This window comes from Nilaparvata lugens, chromosome 1 (assembly GCF_014356525.2).
Source record: "Nilaparvata lugens isolate BPH chromosome 1, ASM1435652v1, whole genome shotgun sequence".
Classification (NCBI taxonomy): Eukaryota; Metazoa; Arthropoda; class Insecta; order Hemiptera; family Delphacidae; genus Nilaparvata; species Nilaparvata lugens.
Window position 1 is genome coordinate 69,072,440 of NC_052504.1, and position 27,808 is coordinate 69,100,247.

Consider the following 27,808-nt stretch of genomic DNA (forward strand, 5'->3'; position numbering starts at 1 on the left):
TGCTTTCACTAAGAAAATACAATATTATTGTCTTCAACAATATAGAATATACTATGTAATATGTGCTGTACGTGCGTCTATGAATACGATAATATATAGTATTATTTTGCATTATTTATAACAGTTCATTGTACCTTTAATGAAACTATGAAATATTGAAACTAGATTATTATAGAGAACACAGTAGAAAATGATATTACATGGATACTATAGAGAGCAGGGTAGAAAATGAGACATGGAGAATATCTAAAGGTAGTAGAAAGAGACTTTGAGAGTGAAAAATGGAGACTATAGAGAGCAGAGTAGAAAATGAGAGTAGATAGAGACTATAGAGAAGCTTTATTTCACTCACAGCCCATTGACCATTGAACATATAAAATCAGACTTCTGTTAGTTTAATAGTAGGTAATAAATTTCATTTGATTCGTCCAGTGATATTATTTGTTTTGTGGTTGTTTAGGTGCGAGGCTTAGCACACACCGAACGCATCCCGATGTGTCCATCTGAGAAGGAAAACCAGAATCCGGCACCATGCATCTCGCCGTTCTCACAGCAGCCGACGCCCGGGGGTCTTCAGGGGGGGCCTCAGGGGACACAGGGGGGCACCACCGTGTCCCCCCACTTTGACGGGGTCCAGCCACTCCCCCTCCGGCTGCCCCAGCTCCCCCACATGCCTCACATCTCATTCACTGATGTTGATCGACACTGCTCGTCACCTCTGCCTAGGAGGAAACAGGTGAATAAACTAACTTAAATAAAATGAAAAATAAATTAGGAACACAAAATTACAATTGTAATTAGACTGTTGTCTTGTAATAAATGTTATCAATTCCATATACCTTAGTGCAATGGAATTTAGTGTAAGCTTAATAGAATCGCTAATGGATATTATTGTAATGATTAAGATTATTTAACAGCTTCGAATCTCCTCTCAATAATGAAGGTTGACAGCGTGTAAGGTAATTTGGATTATCTCCTAAAATCAATAATATTATAATAATTGATTAAAAGTTTAATGAAAAAGTAAAAATAATCTATTTTTACTAGACTGGCACATACAAAGACCTCAATGGGGCAAACCACCGCCTGTTTGTTTTTTTTTTCATTTTTTTATTCTGCCGTTGCTGAAGACGAGTATTGTCCTATTGTATTTCAATCAATCAATAATCCTGTATTGCCATAAAAGATAACAAATGTCAAAGAGAGAAATAAATGAAATAGAAACAGTCAAATGAAACTTTACAACAAAATTAGTAAATATTAATAAATATAATAGTATTATTCACACAGAATCAACATAATAAAATAATATACTATAGGTAGGCTATATTGGCATTTCTTGTACACATAGTTCAGTCAAAAATTGGCGAGATGGAGATATGCTTAATTTATATTGCATTCTTGATTAAATAAATGTGATGTTCACTTCAAAATACTTTTGATATTAATTAATACTGCCAATGATAGCCTATTGTGAATTTTCGTTATTTTTCCAAAATAATTGAATTAAGCTCAATTTTCTTTTTGAGGCACGACCAAGGAGAAGATCGGGAGATACATCATGCGGGGCCCAGGACCTGTCCAAGTGTCCACCCACCTCCCCCATGGAAACTGAAATGGCCGAAAACCTGTCAATGAAGAAGCCCCACAATAGTCACCAGCACAACAACAGCAGCAACAGCAGCAGCAACAACAACAACAACAACAATAGCACAAGTAACAACAACAACAACCATACGCTACCTCCGAACAGACCGAGCTGCTCGCCGACGCCTCCCTCCCATCTAAATGTGAGTGCATTCAAAATATTATCATCGAATAATACGGTTTTCGTTTTTGAAATTCGAAAAATACAGGGAATAATCTTATTGATAGGTTTGAATCTCAGCTCTGTGCAGAGTACAACAAACTAGTAAGAAGTTTTAAACCGTCATTAGTCAGCTTCAAGTACAAAACAGAATTTTCAGATCACATGGAACTCAATTCTATGTGACATCATTGAGCACTTTGAAATTTTGATCAGCTTCTTTTATAGCTAATTGGCAAGGTCAGAAGTGACACATTGAACTTTGAAGGGAATTTGAAGTGTTTCTCTTCTGTCGATAAGGTAGAACTGCGGATTCAAGGAGGAATAGTATTGTTCAATACCTACTCTTTCAACCATCCAGTCATTGCAAGTATTTAAAGACAACAGAAAATATCTGGTGTGGTACACTCACACAACTTTCCTTGCTCATTGAACTGTAAGCCTCATTCTTAAATGAGAATAATAATAATTTAGGGGAATAACTTAATGACGATTGGCGGCTACACATTTTAAACTATATGATCAAATTATTGTATAAATATATGTTTTCAGAGTAAAATTTCCTTCGTGTAAATTGTGAAATTTGATGATTTTTAAAAAGTCGTCAAAACAGCTGTTCTACAGGTAAAATATCTCGATTATGTGTTCTTTTGAATAAACTGCTCTACCTAACCTACCTCATGCATGAGAAGGAGGTTACATAGTTTATTTCTCAAGGATGGGGTGGACCCCCTGTTAGTTTCCCAGGAAGGAGACTCATGCCAGTTGATAGAGCTGATAAATAACTATACAGGGTATGAATTTGAAAAAAATCGGTCGAGTCTTTTTCGAGAAAAACGAAATAGAAATTTAACAAAAATCATTTTTCTCAAGAATATTACGGAGCTCCTGCAATTTTCCCAGAAATGAGACTGATGTCAGTTGATAGGGTTCATAAATGACTATCAAGGGTATAAATTTGAAAAAAATCGTTAGAGCCGTTTTCGAGAAAACCGTGAAAAACATGGATTTTTAGTCATTTTCCGCCATCTTGAATTTAATTTTATTGAATTTCTTGTTGTCGTATCCTCATGGTATGAGTACCTTAAGTTAAGTTTCAAATTTCAAGTCAATCGGTTGATTAGGAATGGAGTTATCGTGTTCACAGACACACACACACACACAGACCAACACCCAAAAATCATGTTTTTGGACTCAGGGGACCTTGAAACGTATAGAAAACTTGAAATCAGGGTACCTTAATTTTTTTCGGAAAGCACTACTTTGCTTGTTAATAGGGCAAGGAAAGTAAAAATCAAGTGAGCTACTATAATATCTAGTTGACTCAACGTCACATGTTTTACAGTTTCAATGATTTTAGTAATAGTTCAACATAACGTAGGCTAACTCAACTATTTCAAGTGCAACCAGCCATCACGTTGTTTCGTCCTAGTGCGTGCTAAATAGTAGTAGCCTGTAACGCAGTTGATGTAACACTGAATTTATTCAAAACAATCTATTTATTTCCCAATAAATAATTGTTCATTTTGATCGATTATTTATAACACTTGTATCGCTTGAAAGAATTTATTTTAACTGATACCAATAATAAAGCGATTCAGACTCTTCTTTGCACACAGGCATTAGCTTATGAACCATATCTCATTCATCTTATTTTATTTAGGCATTATGTGAACCATATCTCATTATCACCAATGTGAAGAAAATTTTCCTTTGCACTATATTTTGTCGGAGCTTCGTGATAAATTATTATCGGAAAAACCAAATAAATTGAAAGTGAAATTTATGTTGTCAGCAGTCGATGAAGATGGAGAGCGATGACTCGGACGCGGGTGACTCGCTGAGTCAGCAGAATCATCCGGTGGAGCTGACGACTGGCGTTGGCAGTGCGTTGGCACTTGCCGCGGTGGCCGCGAGCCGCGAGCACGAGCATCGCGAGCAGCAACATCGGGAACGCGAACGGGAACGTGAACGGGAACGGGAACGCGAAAGGGAACGCGAGCGGGAACGAGCCAACGACTACACCACCAACAGTTCCGAGCCGTTCAGTCTTCCTCCGCCACATCATATCACTGGCTTACAGGTAAACTGTTGATCGATAGTTTGGTATCAAATTCAAGTTTGCATGTCACCATACAAAACTATATTCATATCCGAGCCGTTCAGTCTTCCCCAGTCACATTTAATCACTGGCCTATAAGTAAACTGTTCATCAATAGTTTGGTATCAGATTCAAATTTGCATGTCATTATACAAAACTATATTCAATGCTGTACAGCTGTACTCCATAAACCAATTGGTAAAATAAGTGGACCGAGGAAAAGATGGGAATAGTCCAATTAGAAATCATGGCGACAGTAATTTCACGTGATCTTCACTCAAGCTTACAAGCTAGCTAGAAGTCTACCTAATACTTTTCGTATCTCCATTATTACTGATTAACCCATCAAGAATGGCGAGCTGCTATCAATTAACTGCTGTGTATGATAGAAGAATTCTATCATTTTGTATTTTAACAATCATTATGACGTCAATGATTCAATATTTTTATTTCATCCTGCAAATACATAAAGTACACAAGTCAGTACAATAAGATTACAAAAAATAAAATAAAAATAAATACGTCTAGTTTATCATGAGTACTAAGATTTTTTTATTGTTTCAGGATCCTCTCGAGAATTCATTTCCTCATCTGGCGTCAATTTCAGCTCTATCATTGACACCTCCGCACAGTGAGTATTAATAAATAAAATTGTCCGTATCGAAAGTGTACATAATATCTTATGGAAATTATTTTGTGCTTATATGTAAAGCACAGAGTGAATGCATGATTATTATGGTTCTTATAGTATCACGGAAGGGTAACAGAAAACTGGGTGTGTAGAAAAGGATGGATATATTGAAATTATTGTAGTAGGTACCTATTGTTTCGATTATTAAAGTGTTGAGAAAACACTTTCTTGTAATTCATTAGATCTTATATACAACATTTCTTTTCATATTCTGTCTGATTTCACAAATGTAATCCAAAGATCTGTGAAATTAAATTATTTCGAGACAATCAACACACAATATCGGCAATAATCTTATGAAAATAAAGTTATATTTGTGTTACTGATTTATCTTCTGCTTCAGTAGATTTATTTGCAACATTGAATAAAAAATCATCAACATTAAATTGAAATTAGAAATTAAATTGATTTTAATCATAAATTGCTGCAAACATATTAAGTGATTATGGGATTATCGCTTATTTGTCAGTATATCTGCTTATCTTCGTACACTTGCAAATCACACATTTTCTATCCAGAGACTCAAGGCTCAAACATTCAGCAAAAATCATAATGTACATTCATCTATTCACATAATTCCTGTAAATAATGTATTTTTAGACAGCACTTCGATACTTCTGCTCTATTTCTCTCTTATCAGTGTTGATGAGGGGTTCAATCTCAAATCTTCAATATGAACTTGAATACCTGCTTTTTAATAGTTAATTTGAACTTGTTTTTGCAGTGTTCTCTTTGGACTCACATCTGGGTAAGTTGCGCACATTCACTGATCACTTTCAACCGAACTAACAAATTCTAACCAGCATGTCAAATTTTACATGAAGTAGGCTATAATGAATTGCCGTTTTGAAATAGAACATGACATCAAATTCCTCTCAAAGCCTCGCTGTTCATTGTAGGCTACTGATACTGTATAATAACCACTACCTAGGCTGTTTCGGCTATGTAGACTTTTTGGGTTAGGATCTAATCGCTGCTGCCTCTTTCCTATAAATATGCTGTGTACATGTCTCTTTTCACTGATTGATCTGGTTACTCTTCTTCTATCTTCTTGATTCTATTATTGATTATTTGTCATGAATCTTCAGATTCTAGTTCTATAGAATATTAATAAATTTCCATTGCATTGAGGCCACCGGAAGTCTGATGTGTAGGCTATTTATTTCAAGTGCATGAAGTGGGAATTTATTTAATCAATCAATATTTATTAGTTGGATTCAAGAATACTAGTAGTTCTGTGAACAGTAGACCTCGCGCAGTTATGAACCACAGCCTCCTCTTATACTGTCCATCAGAGTAAATCCTGTCTGTATGTCGTGTCGGCGAGATATCGGTGTGAAAACGGCTGTTGGGGTTGGTGTATCAAAAATGCTAACATCAAAAACTAATCTCCTTCAAGACATACTGGCAACAGGATAGCCCGAGTTCAAAGCAGAGAAAGGTCGAGAGACGATACTATGTTATTTTAGTTATTAATTGCATGCGTTATTGCATGCAATCAATAGTTCATTTAATAGTGCATAAAATTGCTTTCAATTTGAACCACTCGACAGCTGATTTATGATGAATAATTCTATAGTCTGATTTTCTACAGTAATATTGACGTTAGAAGGAGACTCCTTTTCCTTTTGTATTATCCTTAAAATGCAAAATATAAAAAAACTATATATACGTCGACGCGAGATTCAAAAAGGAACATACATGTCAAATTTCATTAAAATCTATTGCTGCGTTCCGCCGTAAATGCGGAACATATAGACATAAAGAGAAATGCAAAACCGTCGACTTGAATCTTAGACCTCACTTCGCTCTGTCAATAAATTAATCCTAATTATTCCGTTAAGAGGTTATTAAATTGTATTTGATATGGCATGGTTATAGATTCATTGATCAATTATTTGAGCTTCACAGTAAATACGTAGTGCGTATATTGCTAAATCGATAGATACTGAATACGTGAAGTGTAGTTTCGGATGAAAGATATGACAAATAAAAATTTTTAAATTTATTACAATAGATGCTTACCGTACTTTGAATCAGACTATAAAAACGAAATTAGCGGTTAACATGTATGAAATTGATGAGATAGGCTACTACTGCATGATTGTACTGTGTAACATTAATTAATTATGATAACAATCACTACCTAGAATGGAGAATTTCTCCATTCAATGTGCTCCATAATAATAATGATAAATGTGTAAATGTGAAAATAAAATCATGGCCAATTCAAATGAGAATTGCACATATTTTTAATTCTAAAAAATTAGCCCTCTTATCAAAAGTTTTGTGAGATAGCCGTTGTTGTGCTATGATATATATAGAACTGGAGATAATGAAAATAACGTTATTGCTGTCTCCAAAATATAAACAAGTTATATATATATATATATATATATATATATATATATATATATATATATAATATATATATATATATTATATATATATATATATATAAGATATACATCATAGCGAAAGACTGTCTATAAAACATTATTAAACAAACAAATAGAATAGATTATCATATATTTTCCGTATTATGATGAACTGATTTATTATCTTTCAAATAGGACTGTTTCCGGGAATGGAGAGTTGTAGGAATTCACTTCTCAATGACATACCTGAAGTGCGGAATGAGAATCATCATATATCGGTGAAGAAGAAGCGTAAGTTGTATTAATTTTGTAATTCATACGAATTCACTCTCTTATCTTAATTGAGTATCACACAGTTTCTCATTTGTGTGAACTCGATTTCTTCACTTACATCACTTACTTACACTCACAATTCACTTGCAATAATATGATCCAGTTGCAGTAAACAACTTATGCATGACAAACGATTATTGCAATCTTTCATTAAAATTCCAACTATTATTACATGTATCGAAGTTTCTTCAAACTATGATGACGACTTGTGAATCATATTCTTATAAAAAAAATAGTAGAGTAGACCTATACACTCACTATCTGAATCATACGTTTGGATCGCTCATGATCCATATTCATTGGTATTATTTCCAAATTGTACTGTTCAAAGCTAAATGACGTGATACATCAAAACGTAGGTACCTACTATACTAAATTTCTTAATATCACATACTTGTAACAACACCAAGTCTATTTAATGAATATGAGAGTTAGGAGGACAGAACACCGCTTTCAATAAAGACAGTTATTCAATGCAATTTCATCAACTGTCTCTATTCACTAAAGTTGAACAGTTTGATATATACTTTTGATCTAGATATAGACTATGCTTGGATTGGTTGTATTTGTTCCACTAGTGTTATAATTGATGAATGTTAAGTGACACATAACCTAGCTACATTTGGCTGTTGTATAAATTGGATTTGGAACCGTTTGGGCTTATAAGCCTGTGGTACTTTTCTGTAAATTGTGTAATATACTGAATGATTAAACAGATAATAAGAGCAATGTTTGCTTGGAAAGAATAAAGCTTTTTTTATTGCAGGAGGTGGCAAATACGATGTGGTGCCATCAGTAGGTCGCCCCAAAGGCCAGCACAGCGCACCACGTGGGGGGCCACCCCGCTCCTGGACCAACGCAGAGCTCACTGAGGCACTGCAGCACGTCTGGAACAAGAAGATGACCACATCGCAGGCGTCACGCATATTCGGCATTCCCTACAACAGTCTACTCATGTATGTCCGAGGCAAGTACGGCAAATCACTCAAGCTCGAGCAGTTGAAGAAGGAATGCTTCGGAGACCTGGGAGGACCGCTGGATCTACTGGGGTTGGGGCCTCTAGCATCCAATAACAACAATCCAACCAAACCACACAAAGGTCCCGAGCCGGATCTGATGCTCGGGCCGCCGGGATTCAACCCCAGCCAATACCCACCGACCAGCTTCTATCCCGATTTCGGAGCCCCATTCCCAGTGCCTGTCGGCATGGTGCATCTGCTGCCGCAGTCCGAGAAGAACCGCGAACAATCGGGACCAATCGACTATGCCAAGGAAGAACTGAACAGTCAGCGCAATGACATGAATCCGATCGAGTACACCAAAGACGACTCCAACATTCGCAACAGTCCAATGGCACTGGACTTTGCCAAAGACGACCCGGGCATCCACCACAGCTCGCTTAAGGAGGAGGAGGAGGACGAGTGCCGCAAGAGTCCCGGACGACTGCACGTCGACGACCCGCCGCAGGCACAGCAACACAACGGACAGGACTGACAGTCAGCTTTCTTGGCAGACTGTTGATGGGGCATCGCTGCCGCCGCCGCAGCCTCGCCCTATCACAATCTATCCAAATTCTAAGCGAATTCAAAGTGCAAAACAAATCACAAACTACACAAATTCAAGTGAATGAAAATAAAACAATCTAGGTATTACATTTGTTGTGGAGCAAAAAATATTGTTTTCAAAGAAAACAACGAGAATAAAGCAGCTAGGATGAACAAAGAGTATCCAGTGTCGTCGTTCTTCAAGTGCGAACTTTCAACACTTGAATAATGCGACGTTCATGTGAACTTTGTAGATAATCTATCGTTACTTAATTTAGATTATGTACATAGATAATATAATAACGATAACTCGGATTGGAAGGTGCGGAGTATTTTATAGAAATTTTGGATCAAGCAAACGATGATGATAAATAATAATATTGATAATGAAATAGAACCTAATCGTCTATCGCATTGTACTCTGTTAGGCTACACATTTTATCAGGATTTTTGTAATACAGTTTGTTGTTGAATATGTATCTGGATGTATATTACTCTTATATAAATATATACTTCACGTACTGCCAGTTATTACAGATTCCATATTATATTTACACACGCAGATATTGAAAATATACTATTTTTATAACAGTTATTATAGTACAGGTTTTAACAATGTTTTTTGTAGCCAGCAGGGTACAATGTTGCACTATATCTGATGTTGTGTTTACAAACGATTTATGAGAATGGTTAATAAGTGTTTATTTTATAAGTGTTTGTTGAAACACTCAATTTGGATTCATTAGCTACCAGACTACTCAAGTAATTATTAGTCCGGTAAAAATGATGATTTTCTTCTGATATGACTGCTTTCAAGATTAAAACTGCTTCCAAGATTATAGTAGGTTCCACATCGTCAGTTATCGAAAAATCTCTTGGTGACAAGATTCACCATAAATATCATTTGCTAATATAAATAAAAATATAAATCTGAGTACCCTTTTACCCTTTCATTTATGTTAAAAGTAGCCCTAGAGAAGAAAGATATTTGCTAATAATATTCAATTCAATATTATCTACGGTTAATACTTTGTCTGATATTTTTCTAGTGTGACTGGTGTTTTTCTAATCACAATCCATTCCACCAGACATTCAACCGAAGGATTGTCAACGTAACTTGTGTCAGATGAGATTTGTTCCCAAAAGTCTATTCAACTGCACATCATTGTGACATTGTAACCAGGAGCTTCAAATTTTTCTCCTCTCCACTCAACTTTCAAGAATAATCCTCTTTCTCTTATTAATCTTTCTCCTTCAAAAGAAATTTCATCTTCATCGTCGTCCGAGCACAATAATAATTATTGTCCTTCAATAACTTTTCTTCCTCGGCTTCTTCTTCGTCTTCAAAATCATTTGCTCAGTTTGGGGATTTGATATGCAAGTGAACGTCTGTGGTCTAATGCTATAATAGTCACCTGAGCATTAGACGTTTGGCTCACCTCCCTTGCGGGGAGCGGGCAGAGGGGCAACAGGCTGGAACCATAGCATTATGCTATCTTCGCATTTTTCTGTACATTTTCCTTGGATGTCAGCTTGCGAATCTTCTTCATTTTCTTTAGATTTTCCGCTATATTTTCTTCTCTGGTCTAAGCAATCTTGGCGTTTACTATTGCGCCGTTCATTCAGATCTTCCCTTCTAAAGTCTTTATAATCTTGAATTTTTGATTCGAATTTCTCCGAAACATCTTGACATTCCTTCCTGGATTAATAATATTAAATGGTAAACCTCACAAAACAGTTGTGTCCATGGTGTTCATGCATTCTTGATTCATCGTAACCAAGTTTTTCTTCTTCACGAGAAACCCTTCTGGTATAACTGTAACTGGTTGTTCTCGTTTTCTAGAATTTGAAGATTCATCTAAACAAATGACTTAATACACACTTCTGAAACACAAGAAAACCCATGAATAGAGAAAAATGAATTGTCCAGTGATACACGCGTTGAATAAAACATCGTGAAGAATTGGAGAGTAAGAAAGAGGAAGCACTATGACAAGACAAGATGATCGAAATGAATACATTTCTCTGGATGACTTCAAATTCTGAAACCTGATTTGTCTTGAACCTATTAACACTGTTAACAATCTTGAAAAATGCAGTTCATATACTATAAAATCATTATTTTTAAAGCTTTGTTAATTTTTACGACTATGTAGATTTCATTAATTATTTATGGGGTATTCAATTGATACTTGCAGGAAGTTCCACTATTTTTTTTTTTACAAACTCTTTTGATCGCAATATGATCCAAGCTACTTATTCCTAACAAATTTATATTTATTCCTGATTCTTGTTCATCATAATAATTATCATCCCATGTTGAAAATCGATTCTATAGAATTTTAACTCTTATTCTTCAAGTTCCTAATTGTAGCCACACATCAATTGATTCACTTACGTTACTTTTGTACTTCTCATCCATTTGTATATTAGGCTATTTAATCCTATTTTACTCAATATTATTCTATAAAAATGACCTCATTGGAATGGAAACATGTCTATATATAGAAGTTGGTACCTATACAATGTAATGATGATTTGAGTGATCATGCTCAAGAGAGGTTTATGTGTTTTTGAGAGAGAAAGTTAATACTGTTATTGCAATCAATTGAATACCTTATAATAAGCTCACAGAAGACTGACTTAGCATGCCAATGTTCCAATAATACTATACAAGTGATTTTAATTATGGTTTGTTTTGTCTCACAGTTTATCGAAAGGAATCAGTTACTGTCTGTTGTATTCATAACTACAGTTCCTCTTAAACAGATATTTATACCAAATAAATCGTAAGTTTTAAGTTTCGATGGTTATACGATTTTACATACAAAATCATTGTAAGTGTTAGGAGTAATTACTTAGGTATTGATTCAGTATTTTGCAGTATTGTCCATTTTACATGCCGTGAATAATTGAAATAATGAATTTATAGATAATATATCATGATGCTGGACTTGAACGTTGACCGAATATGAGGTAATTTGAACAATTTCGTGGTAGTAATATTATTTATATTTTGACTGTCTGATTGGTGCTGTTGGTAGAACTGGGCGCATACCGTGCTGTTGGTAGAACTGGGCGCATAGTTGAAGGACAAAAACTACCAGCCGAGATGATTGTGCAAAGCAAACTCTGATTGATTGTGATTTTAATTAGCAATGTCTGTGTAAATTTTGTTTATACATTAGTAGGGAATAATTGAGTCTGTTTTTATAACGGACATGTAAAATTTAAATGTAGATAGACTATATTATTGTGATTATTATGGAAAATCGATATAGCATATATATTATATATAAACAGATATACACAGATGTAAGAACAATATCTATGGTAATAATATGAGAAGAGTTAAGATGAAGATCCGTGATATTAATTGTAACTGTTATAACATGTTTATTTATGTTCAAGCATTTCTGTTATTAGTTTTTTGAACAACAGTACAGAGAATATTATTTTCTGTTCATTTTTCATGCTTTTTATAAATAGTTATAATTGCGTTACTCAAAATATCGTTCACTATATTTGAAAAGTGTGCTAAAATGGCATTATTTTGCTTGAATCCTACTTTGGTGTTCGACATTCCTTTCTGTTACCATTTTATAGAAGAAATCAATGTCAAAGTATTGAATTCAAGTATTATGTATTCTTGATAAGTAAGGTGCACCAATTATAATGTAACTATCATGAATGCATTAGAAGTTACACAAAAGTGTTATAGTTTTAGTTGGTAGGTGAAATTTTGTAGCCAAAAATGTCTTTACCGTACCTTTCTTCGCGTTATTGTACCATACCTCTTTGAAAAAATTACATAGGCCTACCTCTAGAGACGTTCATCAATTTCAAGACGATACCTAATGTACATACACTGTCTGTATTACTTAACATTGTAAAAATAGAATCTATCTAATTCACTCGAAATGCAAATCAATTTCCATAAATTTACCAAATTTTTCAAGTATACCAAACTGTCACTGTATAAAACTCAGTGTAAACTTTACAAAATTTCATAATTATAATATATTGTATGAAATAGAATTGACAAGCTTTTATTTATTGAATTCTTCTTGAAACATTTTATGATAAGAACCAAAGTTTTGTTGGATTTTTCGATAATTTAGTAGCCTCTTTGTACGAGGCGAGACTTCAAAACTGATCTCAATACTATAGAGAATGACTCAAAATATCAATTCTGAAACAAACCATTTTGTTCACTTTCTTACATTTATTCCATTCTGGTTATTTTTGGTTCAGTGGCTAGGTGGTAAGTCATATTTTTCTTATATATTGAATATAATTTTCTTATATATTGGTATATATTGAATTTCGTGTTCCCTTTAGAGTGTTTCCAATGTGTAAATATAATACTAAGGTGTATGTACATTAGAGTATCGAAAAATTTGAAGTTAAAATGTGTAGAAAATATAATTACTGCGTTCCAAATTTCTGTGTGTTTAAACGATAAACGCAATCAACTGCAGATTGTAGGCATTCTTAGACTAAACGACATTATATTAAAGCACTCAAACATACTCATACGTGAATACCATTATAATGTTAATCGAGTGTTGGATGGAATAACCAAGTTTGTAATAAAAATAATCATTTATATTTTTTTAATTAATCACATGATGCATACTTGTGCACAACCACATAACATTTGCAGGGTATTTAACCCCCTTTCATCGGGGGTGGCCTTCAACAATAGATACAGGTATTTAGATTAAGTTACATAATCCTGATTCATTATTTCATACAGAATTATTAATAAAAACAATAGAACACTGATCTTTGAATTTTTGTTTGAATAATTGATTTACAAAAGTTATTTGGTTATTTAGTAAGATAAATGTCGAAATGATCAATCAAACATTATTAACATTAAAATGGTTTCTTTCTACCTATAGCATAATGATTAATGTATAGGAGTAGATTACAGTACAGTCAATTTCTCCTCTATTCATGGAAAATTGTTAGTGTTTGAAAAGTTATGAGTAAGAATAGTACGATCAAACTCTTGATATTGTTTCTTCTCCTAGCATCTGATAAACTGCGACAAATGTATTGTGTGAATGGGTTACCTTTTCTATTTGAAAGTTTCAATACTAAAAGAATGTTGTGTCCTTCCTACCATTAATATGATGGTAGTTAATCTTACATTACTCTATTGAATAAAGTACGGCAGTGCATAATACTGTATTTTTTCATACTCAACTAGCTCTTGAGGAGAAATTCTTGTAGAGAACTTGGAATGAAAACTTATTTTGCGCATCAATTATATTGTTGAACAAGTTTTTTTTTAGTTTGGATTAGTGTTGTGTTTGTTTGCTCTTTATCGTAAGTTACTGATAGTTTATATTGATAGTTTGCAGTTGATAAAACTTTGTAAATGTTGTTCCAAATATTTTTTGATATTCGAGCACACACGTCTATTCTCAATATTCGAGTATTTCATCAAATTTGTATTGTGCAATATTTAATTAAGGAAGTATTTTTGTTTGTAATATTGAGCAAGTTTATTATTATTTATTTTCCAATAAATTGTTATTTTTGTTAGAAGGAATAATCATTACTCCACTGTAATATGTTGAACATATTTGATATTTCAAATTCACAGTGATTTTGTTGTGTACTTAAAAATTTAGAATATATAATTCTTTTCAATTTCATCAATTCAATTATTTTATACACTATTGATGACTTATTATTCGAACACACTTTTATGTATGTGTGTGTTTTTACTTCAAATACTTATCCATGACAAGAAATGAGTGACTTTGTTTGATTCAAGTTATTTGTTACATACAAGGCTGTGTGTAGTTTAATATAAACATTCATCTTTTTATTCCTTTTCTCCCATCAATTACTATTAAAGAAGGCTTTTTTTATTCAATAGGGAATTATTTGTGTTATTTCTTTGATGAGGAGTATTGTTCAAATGGAGGAATGTGAAAGCTAAATACTTGAGTGACCCTCAAAGAGGATAATTTAATAACAATGATTCAATACACAAAGAAATTATTTTGAACTGGCTAGATTAAATACGTTGAGCTTGGATTTCCAAGTTTTTCAGATTCTCCGTTTTAATCCGAATTTCCATGCAGTATTTTTCATTTTTACTACCTTTATAAATTATGCTTTCACTACAAGATTCAATATTTAAAAAAAAATGCTTTTTGGCAATTTCCATTTAAAAATATAAGAGTAATTCAATTTCCTTGATTTTCTAGATCCTCTAAGCAACGAGCAGTTCGTTAAATAAAACTCGTTTATTTCTAGTTCCTCCTATACTATTTCTTATTTAATTTGAAATGTTTAAAAGTATATCTTCCTAGGAAAAATATTTAGTTGTTTTTTTGTAAATTCTGAGAGTAAATTATTTTGTACATAGTACTTTATTTTGTGGTTATTGGTTCCTGTTTTCATTTAATTATACTTTCTGAATGATTATTTTTGTTGTTTCATTTTGCATCCTTCAAATCATTTTCCTCTTCTACAAAATGGAGATTTAAACTCTTGCATTCACTGTAGTTGATGATTCTTGCATTATTATTGTTTCATTTTTATTCTTACATGAGAAATATTTTTTTATTGTTTTATTCTAAATGGAATTAGGTAATTGATTTGGTTGGAAATTGACTTCAAATGCAACACAACAAACCTCATCTGAGTGCTAAATACACTTATTTCTTTCATATTACTAGATTTCACAGCAAAATATTTATAAAAATAGTGAATAGTTTGAGAAGTTTATCAATCTCATTTCTGTTGGTACTTGGTGTAGGTTATTTCAAGTTACTGGGGATCCAATGAAATGTTAAAATATAATGTATTCTGTACATAAGTTCACTCACTGCCAATTTTTATGCACCGTTTGATGATGTGAGCTTCTTATGAGCCATTAGGCTATGCATTGAAAAAAGGGAACTGTTCCTGTGGTCATTCTACCCTAGAGCATGCCTCCTCAAAATTATTTTCATTCTGGGTTGTAACAGTTTCAAGTGGTTTTTTCTAATGGTAGATCATTACACCCAAAGTTTTACCTCATGATTTTCCTTTTTGGGATAGTGATAATGTTAAGACTGCAAACATTTATAAAATATGGTGCGAAAGAAGTGCATGACTTGTGACATGCAATGAACTGCTGCTACTACTACTGTTCCTCTTTCAGTTCATCCTATTTACTAACTTACTGATAAAATATTATTACTTACTATACTATAACAATAAAATATTATTCACTGTCTAGGTGAGTACTATACCGGAATAACATCTGTAATTTTAAAAACTTTTTAGAAAATCGAAAATAAATTATTTTAATTTTAAATTTTTACAACTTTTTGTAATCGTTCTAGATTATATTTATAACTCGCATCCCTACAGCTGTATTGATTTATATTGTTTCTGTAGAGATATCAAGTTTATTATTTCTTCAGGTAGAAGAAAGCTTTGAAGAACTATCATAATAGTTGTGTTAAATAATACTGTATACCATACTCATCTGTTTGGATGATACATCCATTGAGGCTCATCAAAAAGGCGAGAAGAATTATTGTATAATTATTGAGAAATTTTTATGTAGGCGACAATTAATTTCAATTTTGTTTCCAATACAACTTTTTCGTGGCTCGTCTAACCGGATACACTCTGCTATATGTGATAACGTTCATTTCAGCTTATGTAATTGGTGAAGGCGGTCTTTACCTCTGGCGGTTTGAATTCAACTCATGCAACCATATTCCAATTTAATTCATAATTTATATCTTCATCTCTTAATCCATTGGTGAAGTCCTTACTGTACTATTGAATTCTCTCCACTCATTGCCATCTAACGCGAGTTCAATTTTCTCATTAGAATGTGTTTTATAAATCTATTGTCTATTATAAATGGACATTATTTAAAAGCAGAAAGTAATTCTTTATTGCAGATGAAAGCGAAACATTTTCTTATGGTTGTGATAAAAAATAGTTATATTGCTTCCGATATTTCAGAAAAGTTGATGCTACAGTTGAATGATTTATAGAATTAATCATAATATTGTGATTTCTTCATTTAGAAGCATTCATTATCAATTTATTACCATCAGGAATCATTGAAATATACTAATCAGTAGGCAGATTCATTTGTATCAAGAATCGAATAGCCTCAAATAATATTGACAAACGAGTCAAACTCGTCAATCTTCTAATAGTCTAAGAAATTATTTCCAAAATCTTCAAATTACAATTCGCTGATAATTTTGATTGAGAACGATTTCTTTTTTTTGAGAATCAATTAGATCGGTTACATCGGTAATGATTTGAAATAATTCCATTGTTACAAACTGATGAATTGATAAGAAAATAACTTAGACAAAATGAAAAAGCAATACCTCTCTCACATAAACTTACCTCAAAATGAATTTCTTGCTAAAATATCTCTTGTACAGATAATCAAATAGAAATAATGGAATGTAATATTTTTAAATTTACTATCTAATGCAACCTATACGATTTCTCAGGAAGTTGATAAACAACTAATCTATTGCAGGTTTCTGTTTCAACTAGGAACTAAGCTATTGAATGATTTAGAATGTGCGCATATAATGTTCATTTGAATATTATTTTATTAACGTACTGTTCTGGAAAAAAGTATGGAGCCAAAGATATCATCATTGTCAGTGTCATTTATAGCAGTGTTCTTCGTGTGAATGCTGAAAATTGTAATTAATACTGTATTGCATTTGATTTACAACTCTTCAATTTTTCTTCAACTTTTTCATTGTGTAACTCTTGTTTTCTTGTGAATGACGAATGTTGAAATTATGAAAATAAGCTCGAATGAAATCTCTCAGTATACTCGACTAATATTGTAACCTGATTTAAAATAATATGTACTTCAACAGGGTAGCTATAAAAAAATGACAATTGATTTTAAAGTCAAAAGTGTAAATACTTTATGTACAGAAATTAAATGCATATATAATATATTATATACTTCTAAGGATGTAATATGCTAATCATTGATTTAACTGGGAAATTTGAAGCGGTGCACTGCATCTCCATGGTATCTGATAGCTGTGTTGAAAATATTAAAATGTAATAACCCAAAATTGTATGTGAAACTGATTGTATAGTGAATTAACAGTTAGAACAAAGTTTTCAGGACTTATTTATGTAGTGAAGACCACTGTCAAATAAAATAAAATTGTGAAAACGTTTCTTTTCAATTTTTTATTACTTTTTAAATTTTTGAGCTTGCTTTAAACGTTTCCTTTTCCATGCTCTGTTCCTTGCCCTGCAAATTTACTGCTCTGTTCCTTGTCGTTATCCTGCAAATTGCACGTTATGGTATCTTTGATGTTCTAACATAGAGATGGTGATCATTGGTGCTCATATGCCGTAATTCTGCTATCAGCACCGTACTTCCTCTCATACTCTTATGTATTATATTTTCCAACTATTAATTCTTTCTCTATTCTTATTCTATGGTTCAGCTAGTTGCTAGCCTATCATTCAATCTCCGATCAGGCTTACACATTTCTACCGTTTTTTTTAAGAAGATAACTGAATTGAAAAATACTGAATCAAGTCTTAATCCGAATTCACCAGAGGTATAATTGGACGAATCCACCAACTTGGAAGATGATGCGCCGTCCCAGACAAAGAAACCCAGGCTCATAACCACAACAGAGAAATGTGCCAAAAGTTACCAAGGAAAAAAACACTTGAGAACATAACTTTAGAAGCTTTAAAAGAAGACTACAATGAACCGAAATTGATGTTCTCTAAGAGCTTGCTTCCAAATATTAATTATTTTTCAAATGACGAATTTCTTCTGTTACAATGCCGATTTCTGCAAATTATACAGGGCATCAAGCGCGATCGCATGCTATACAAACGTCCACCACCACCTGCATGGCAAGGCAATCCACAGTCAGGGTTTTCGGGGTGGTCAAATCAGGAGACCAATCAAGCCTTTCGACATTGCATGCCTAATCAAAGAAGTGGACAGTTGGTATCACTACTCAACCGCTTCCGATGATAATTCTGTGTTATCTCGCCAAGACGGCAAATCTCAGTTGAACTATTTATCATTGAATTTTGGAGGGGCTATAAGTAAGCCTTAGGATGTGAACTAATGAATGAAAATACACCGCGAACCCTACATGCTAATAAATTTGGTAATAATTAATAGTTTAATATGCTTGTTTGCAATAATTAACCAACAAAAACAGTGTTGAATTCAGGCCCCGGGCTATGAATGGGCAGACTGGGCATGTGCCCAGGGCGCCAAATTTTCGAGGGCACAAATAAGAGATGATGAAAATAATGTAGAGAATCAAAATTCCAATCAAACAAATAATTTTATTCAGTAAAATGCATTACAAAATTGGTCCCGCTAAACCTAAAAGATTTTACAGCAGGTGCCTACAAATAATAAAATACATAAATAGAATGATATGCTAGGTAACTTTAACAATAACTAAGGAAAAAATTTTTTTTCATGAAACTGGGAGTTTAGGAATTTAAAAAGGAGTATGAGGTATTAGATGGTCTAAGGATGATTAATAGGGTATAGGGTTAATGGAAATTTGAAAAAAAGGAAAACTCAAAAACTTCAAATCATAAAACTAAATTGAATTTAGAATAAAATATACTTGATACTCTATAGTAAGTAAGAATCAAAAGATATTAATCTTATTCAGAATTAAGGATAATACTAAACAAAAAATACAATAAGTGATCGGGAGTCTCAAACGTTAATTATCCATCCATATAGTGTATGAAAATTATATGATAATATTAATATATACTAAGAAAAATTAGTCACTCCAAGGCGGCGGTGTTTCACAAATACTAAAATTCATTTTACCAACAACGAACTATTTATGTAATTATAAAAAAAATGGTGATTTTTCTATATCTAGTGTAGATTAAAGTATTGGAGCAGTAGTGTCACAATTGAAAATCATTCACAATGATAAGTTGGAGAATATCTTCCTTGGAGTAATCTCAGATGATGATTGAGAGCAAGTTAAACAGTTTTGGAATATATTCCAGTCAATATAGACATAAAAAAGGGGGTGTGCTTGAAATTTATATTGTAGTTCTGATTTTTTTATATATTATTTGGGTACATATAAGAAGTCCTGAACCAATTTCTTCATGCCAAATTTTCTCGTGAAAGATTCAGGGTGACCAAAAACCTCGTATTTTCGGCTCATTTTCCAGTTTTCCAGCTATTTCTGCCAAATCTCGAGATCGGTCAAAAAAATTTGCTCTCGCATTTTTTTCGATTATAAATTTATGAATAAAATGAGATCATTCGGAACTCTATACCTCCAATAGTACTGAGTACTGAGTTATGATTTTCCAAAAATGGGTGAAAATTGAAGAAAAAATCAATTTTGATGAATTTTAGTTTTTGATCAACAATATCTTCCGAATGTTACCATTTAGATGTATAATTCAAAATCCATCTGGGCGTATTTTTATGCTCTACAATCTGAGATCAGGTAGAGTGCTCTATCTCATATAGATCTCCAGGTACACCTGACAACAATGCTCCTTGTATTGTGAAAAACAACCAATTTTCATCTTAAACCATCATCACCAACTAAATTTTCCTCACATTGATATTTCGCACAATGACATAAGTTCATGATATTATGTTCTATGAGCATCACCCGTTAGATGCACTTCATTTCAATATTTCCTAGTGGAGAGGCGCGCATAAGGACACCTCAAGGATAAAAATTTCAACACTTATAACTTTTGATACAGTGCTCAGATTTCATCGTACTACGTAAGTTTCATTCTTCTCGACTCGTAAAGGCGGTCAAAAATCATGCAACATAAGTCAAATTCGGTTGAAAAATGGAAAATTTATTGTTGAGTGTACTCAAGCCCATATTCCAATACACAAAAAATAGACAATTTCTATTTTCAAAGCTGCATGTCTTGTGAAATACTTTTGATAAAATTTCCAAATCTAGTGAGAATGTGAAAATTGTCTCCCTCTACCCACTCCAATAAATAATACTTTCGATTCCAATACAATTCGAAAGTTACAGAAGATTTTAAAAATGGAAATTTCAGTTTTTACATTTTTTCGTGATTTTACTGTTGATCAAGAGTTTCTAAAACGAGTCTGATACATCATAGAAACTCACGATTGATTCCAAATTGAAGATAAATTCATCCTCTACGAGCTCAGTTGCCTAAAATCCTTTTTGAATTATTTTTCCTTATCATAGAACTGCCAAAACCGTTAATATGAGGAAAATATCTACAATTTCCGGATTTTTCCAACAATTAAATCTCACTTTACGAACATATTTTCTCATGAATCGTTCACAGCAGATGGAAGAGAAAATTCTATTGTACATATCAAGATCAAATAATGATTTTTATAAAAAGGGGTTACCTAGATGCATAGCTTTGAATATAGAAATTGGCCATTTTTTGTGTATTGGAATATGGGCTTAAGTACACTCAACAATAAATTTTCCATTTTTCGACCGAATTTGACTCATGATGCATGATTTTGAACCGCCTTGACGAGCCGAGAAGAATGAAACCTTCATTACGATGAAATCTGAGCATTTTGTCAAAAGTTATAAGTGTTTGAAATGTTTGAAATTTTGATCCTCGAGGTGTCCTTAAGCGCGCCTCTCCACTAGGAAATACTGAAATTAAGTGCATCTAACGGGTAATTCTCATAGAACATAATCTCATTAACTTATGTCATTGTGCGAAATATCAATGTGAGGATAATGTAGTTGGTGATGATGGTTGAAGCTGAAAATTAGGTGTTTCTCACAATACGAGGAGCATTGTTGTCAGGTGTACCTGGAAATCTATATGAGATAGAGCGCTCTACCTGATCTCAGATTGTAGAGCACAAACATACGCCCAGAGGGATTTTGAATTATACATCTAAATGCTAACAATCGGATGATATTGTTGATCAAAAACTAAAATTCATCAAAATTGATTTTTTCTTAAAATTCAATTCATTTTTGAAAAATCATAACTCAATACTCTTTGGAGATAGAAAGTTCCGAATGATCTCATTTTATTCATAATTTTGAAGTCTAGAAAAAAAGTCAGAGCAAATTTTTCTGTCCGATTACGAGATTTGTCAGAAAAAGCTTAAAACTGGAAAATGAGCCGAAAATACGAGGTTTTTGGGCCATCCTGTATCTAGCACAAGGAAATTGTGCATGAAGAAATTGGTTCTGGACTTCTCTTATGTACCCATATAATACATTAAAAAATCAGAACTACAATATAAATTTCATGCACCAATGTATATAGTAACTGGACTAATAGTGTATTTCAATGATCTTTTCCCGTACAAATTGTTATATCGGGTCGCCGCCAACCTGTTTCCCCGACAACAAGTCTCCTCGCTATTTTGATCACAGGCGTCAGTAAATCCCCTGGCAAAATATATCATTGCCGTTAACTAGCCAAGTTAACTGTTAACAAGTTAACTAGCCAATTTCCCCGACAGTAAATCCCCTACTAGAACGAAGGAGCCTAGTTGTCGGCGACAACTAAGCTCCTCACACGCTCACGACAACTAGTCTCCCCGACAGTAAATCCCCTGCTGGATTGGATTCAGATTGGCCTATGAGGGGTCTGGTTGTCGTGATCGTACCCGACAACTAGTCTCCCCGACAGCTAATACCCTATTTAACATTGAAAACAGCTTGTAGCGGGCGGGGAAGTAGTACTATCACAGATACTGTTGTACACATTCTATGAATTCGATTATTAGAAGAAAAGCTTGTTGGAGTTGTCACTTCTATCACTGCAAACATAACATTAAAAAAATAAACTATTTCTCTTTCCGAATTCAACTGACTTGGAAATGTTCCTTATTGAATTGGCAAGCATTTACAGAATGATTTTGTACGTCTCGCAAGTGATTCCTGCATGTATGCATAGAATAAAACATATATCATCAAGCAAAACTCTGATCCACTGTTTAGTCTTCAACTTATGGCATTCAAAACTTCAGATTGAAACTTCATACTCTCATTTTTTGTTTTTCCATGTAATGTGAATTGTAGAAATAATTCTACATTGATTTGTCACTGTTCTCTTTTAAATAACTATACTCTCTTGATTAATAAAACAATTTAAAAAATCTTGAAGCACCCTTTATTTTCAAATAACTTTTGTAACGTTATTTTTTCTATAACGTGTGCCCTGCTTGGCCGCAGTCGGTAGAGCAAAGATTTTGAATATATGAAGTATTTTTTGTGACTCCTAAAAGAAAAAAGCACCAGTTTCTTACCAGCTCTCCTAGGAGCTCAAACAATTCTCTGCTTTCGCTGGCTGCAAACGTTGGCCACTTCAACAGTTCACAGTTTTTGTGACTGATCTGGTAGACTCCACAGATATAGATGCAGTAGAAGTAGACAGATATAAGGGCTCTGATTATCGTACTAGACAATGCGGTACCGCCACCATTCGCCAAAGTGGTCAGCAATGAAAAATGATACCGAGTGGAATCAAAGGCGACACTCTATCAGAATACCTTATAAATTCTATTAATTTATATTGTTGCTGCAACTTAATACTATGACCTTTGAGTTTCTTCAAATCAGATGTGCCGGTACTGGACAATTTAAATAAATCTCGGGAACATATATATATATATATATATATATTCTGAGATTATAATTTTATATTTAATTTTTTATATTAATTTGGAAAGAAGATTCATAAAGTTTTATTCGACAAGCAACAGCAAGTCGATAACTGAGCTGTATAATTTGAAAGAATATATTTGCTGATTAAAGAAGCACATGGTAATAATTCGTGCTAAGAAACAAAGTTGTGAGCTACCTGTGATATTTTTCTGATATACATTTTTTATTCTCATATTATTTTTATATTTGTTGCTCTATATTTTTTATTTATTGCTCGTTGGATTTTTCATGTAATTATATGTTTTTATGTTCATTGAATGGTGTGTCTTTCATTTATTATCCTATCTCCATGCATGACCAATCTTGTTATATTGTATTTTATTGTTACTGTTGACATATTATTGGATAAATCAGCGATATACATTTATATTTGTTGCTCTATATTTTTTATTTATTGCTCATTGATTTTTTCATGTAATTACATGTTTATGTTCATTGAATGGTGTGCTTTTCATTTATTATCCTATCTCCATGCATGACCAATCTTGTGATATTCTATTTTATTATTATTATTGACCTATTATTAAAATTATCAACCAACTGTATTCTTCACCCAATAAGTTGGATAAATCAGCGATATACAGAAGTGATTGTTAAATCTTTGGAAATAAAACGTTCCCGAGATTTATGTAAATATTATCCAGTACCAACACATCTGATTTTTGAAGAAACTCAAAGGTCATAGTATTAAGTTGCAGCAATATAAATTGATAGAATTTGTAAGGTATTATCATAGAGTATCGCCTTTGATTCCACTTGGTATCGTTTTTCATTGCTGACCACTTTGGCGAATGGTGGCGGGTGGCGTTGGTGGCGGTACCGCATTGTCTAGTACGGTAATCAGAGCCCTTATATCTGTCTATCTCTACTACATCTATATTTGTGGAGTACACCAAATCAATCACAAAAACTGTGAATTGTTAAAGCGGCCGACGTTTGCAGCCAGCAAAAGCAGAGAACTGTTTGAGCTCCTAGGAGAGCTGGTAAGAAATTGGTACTATTGCTCTTTCAGGAATCACAAAAAATATTATATATATTCAAAATCTTTGCTCTACCGACTGCGGCCAAGCAGGGCACATGTTATAGAAAAAATAACATTACACGATGTGAAAGAAAAAGCATTTCAAAAAATACAAGAATATTTATTATGTCATACGAGCATGAACAAAATGTATAAAATAAATAAAAATATTAAGGAAATGGGATGTACCTTTACTCAGCGCATGAATACATTTGTAATAAATTTTAAGTTACACCAATCAGAATACAGTAATTGACCGGCAGTAAAAGCAAGTTGATTCAAAATATACATGTACTTATTTTATAAATGATAAGAATTTGTAAACTATACAGCACCCTGATTTATGTAACAGATACAAACTAAATATTTAGAACAATAATATTAGCTCATTATGCTGTAACCTAGCAGATTTGCATGGACTATATTTTGACAGTTTTGAATTACTTTATTGCGTAGTAGTAAGGCTAGGAGAGCACCATTCAGAGTGGATATTTAAATTATATGCAAATTCAAAAATATGGAAGTATGGTTGTGAAAAGAATAGGGTTGGTCCAAGCCCACTTGCTTGCTAGAGGTCACCGGGAACAGCAACCAATCTATAGAGCACAAGACTAGATCCTTTTTTAATATTTGCACATTCTAGTATCCAACATTAATATTTAGAAATTAATTGTATAAGACTCAGTGAAGTTGTATTATAACAGGAGTCATTAATATTAAACAATCCCCTAGAAGAAAACGACAGCAGCCCACCAGAAAGCCTATGACATCGAAACTAATCTGGAGCGCCAGATTCATGTAAAGGTATATCCCATTTCCTTAATATTTTTATTTATCTTTTTTTTTCACCACTCCTAGCTGAATTATTTATGGATAAGTTAGAAAGTAGAATCATTGAAAATAGTCATTTCAAAGATAAAATTGTTTACTGGTTTCGATATGTTGATGATATTATTTGCTTATGGAAAGGAAGTAACAGACAACTAGACAATTTTCTTTCCTATCTGAATGGATTACATCAGAGTATAAAATTCACTGTAGAGGTAGAACAGGATTGTGTATTGAATTTTCTAGATTTAAGAATAGATCATAGCACTGGTTTTCACAAGTTTTCCATTTTCAGAAAACCAACCCATACTGATGTTATCATTCCTCTTCATTCTTGTCATCCTATTTCTCACAAACTTGCTGCTTTCAATAGCATGGTCTATAGAGCACTAACAATACCTATGAGCAATCATGATTTTGATATTGAGATCACTAAAATTAAACAGATAGCTGTCACAAATGGGTATGAAGGAAGTATGGTGGACAGATTATTGAGTAAAATTAATAGACAAATTTCAATCAATTCTAGCTTTGTAGGCTCAAACTGTGAGGAGAAGACTTGGATAACAATCCCATATTTAGGCCTTGTATCTGATAAGATAGGTAGGGAATTGAAGAGGAATGGATTCCATGTTGCTTTCAAGACCAAACCGATTTTAAATAGTCTATTTAGCTGGAGTAAAGACAGAATTGATATTTGGGATAAAAGCGGGGTGTACAAACTTAAATGTGATGATTGTAATGCTTGTTACGTGGGTCAGACTGGTAGAAGTTTCAAAAGTAGAATTAAAGAACACATCAGAGATTGGAATAAACAAAATGGGGAATCTAACTTTGCAGAACATTTGATAACAAATAATCACAAGTTCACAGTTAAGGAGAATGTTGAGTTTCTGCATGTTAATAACAAAGGCAGATCTTTGAATATTCTAGAGGCTTTAGAAATAACAAGAGTAATTAAGGAAAATCCCCAGTATAGTTTAAATGACCAGATTCATTTCAACCAGTACAACACTACGAATTTAGTTTTATCATGAACATGTAAGCATACATTAGTCAATAATTTTTCCATTTACATATTTATTTTATTATCTTTCACATTTGTTTTCTTGGTTCTTATTTTGTACTGAAAGTAAATTTTATTATCATGGCGATTCTGTTGCTTAAGCCGCCATTTTGTCATACCGTTGAGTGGGAGAAGACTGTCTAGCTAGGCCAATGGCAAGCGTTCATGCCCTCGACCAATAGCAGTACTCACCTACTAGTATAGATTCTGCTGCTCTTGTATTTAGTTTTAGTTTATCAGAGATTGACAATGGTGTAATAACCGAAACCGGTCTTTCTAATTATCAATAAATCAGTGGTTTTTTGACAACTTCTTAGTCTTTCTTAATTCAATATGAATTATCACCACAATATCAACTTCTCAACTACACACAAAAAAAATTATATTCACACTTACAAGTAGCCTGTAACATAATAAAATTCAAATTTTCATTAGTAGCCTACTTACTATTCAGAAGGATCTTATACTTTTTAGAAAGCATAATAAAGTATTATAAAGAATGAAACAACAAAATAAAGATAAATCATTCAATTGAATTCTACAATATATTGCAGACAACTCCATTAGGTTCACCTTGATGTATTTCATTCATATCTGTTGTCTATTCCTAGTGAGGAATAGTGTCAACTGAAATGTAGATTCAACTCTTTTTTATCAATATATTGGCATTATTTGGCAGCAGTACAGTAGCTGAGGTTACCTTATATTCATATTTTTTAAAATTTTGATATATTGAATTTAGGTTTGATTAGTTAGTTTATGAATTCTATAGAAATTTCAAATATCTATATAAAGTAACCTCAGCTACTGTATTACAATCCATTATTTATCTATTATAAGAAACCAAAGCTTTTTTACATTGTTAATATTTTTATTCTGTAAGTTGGGCTAGAAATATTTTTGTCATAAGGGTTCCTACCCATTCACATTTAAGCTAAGTTGAGCTTAAACCAGCTATAATAATCAATGCCCAACTGTACAGTGAAATGGACTGTGAGTTTCAATTTTAATTTATTCAAAGAGTAATCTGTATTGTACAATATTAGAAAATAAAATTTCAATATTGCCGTATGATATGCATGTCTTTTGAGGTAAAATATTAAAGAAATTCACTTACTTCATCAGGTGGTAACTGTTTTCCTGGTTTTGCCTTTTGAAGTTGAGAATGGCTTTCCCTGCAACCTCAATTTTTTATTATTTTCTAGAGATTTACGCTTTGACAATGATAATTCTTCCTCAGCTGTCCGAATTTCACTGCCACACAAATCAACGGCGGCACTTGTATGATTCTCTACAAAAATTCAATGTGGAGTTGTATGTGCTGCACTCTG

General features: G+C 33.0%; 1 protein-coding gene and 1 long non-coding RNA gene across 11 annotated transcripts in view; one reads left to right on the forward strand and one right to left on the reverse strand.

Annotated features, from left to right (window-relative positions):
- The window catches only part of LOC111063162 (protein jim lovell), a 144,085-nt gene extending 128,838 nt beyond the window's left edge, over positions 1–15,247 (forward strand). For 7 of the 10 annotated variants that reach the window (XM_039441237.1, XM_039441288.1, XM_039441293.1 and 4 more), the window contains 7 exons: positions 461–736; positions 1,530–1,790; positions 3,603–3,890; positions 4,473–4,539; positions 5,324–5,347; positions 7,173–7,268; positions 8,077–15,247. In XM_039441237.1, coding sequence (XP_039297171.1) covers positions 461–736; positions 1,530–1,790; positions 3,603–3,890; positions 4,473–4,539; positions 5,324–5,347; positions 7,173–7,268; positions 8,077–8,804 — 1,740 coding nt within the window. In that variant the 3' untranslated portion in view covers positions 8,805–15,247. The remainder of the gene's footprint in view (positions 1–460; positions 737–1,529; positions 1,791–3,602; positions 3,891–4,472; positions 4,540–5,323; positions 5,348–7,172; positions 7,269–8,076) is intronic. The other 3 variants (XM_039441264.1, XM_039441271.1, XM_039441253.1) reach the window with 3 other exon arrangements.
- On the reverse strand, positions 321–27,808 carry LOC120354331. The gene is made up of 2 exons (XR_005572960.1): positions 27,595–27,808; positions 321–722 (listed from the first exon to the last, which is right to left on the reverse strand). It is a non-coding gene; the product is annotated as an uncharacterized LOC120354331 (long non-coding RNA).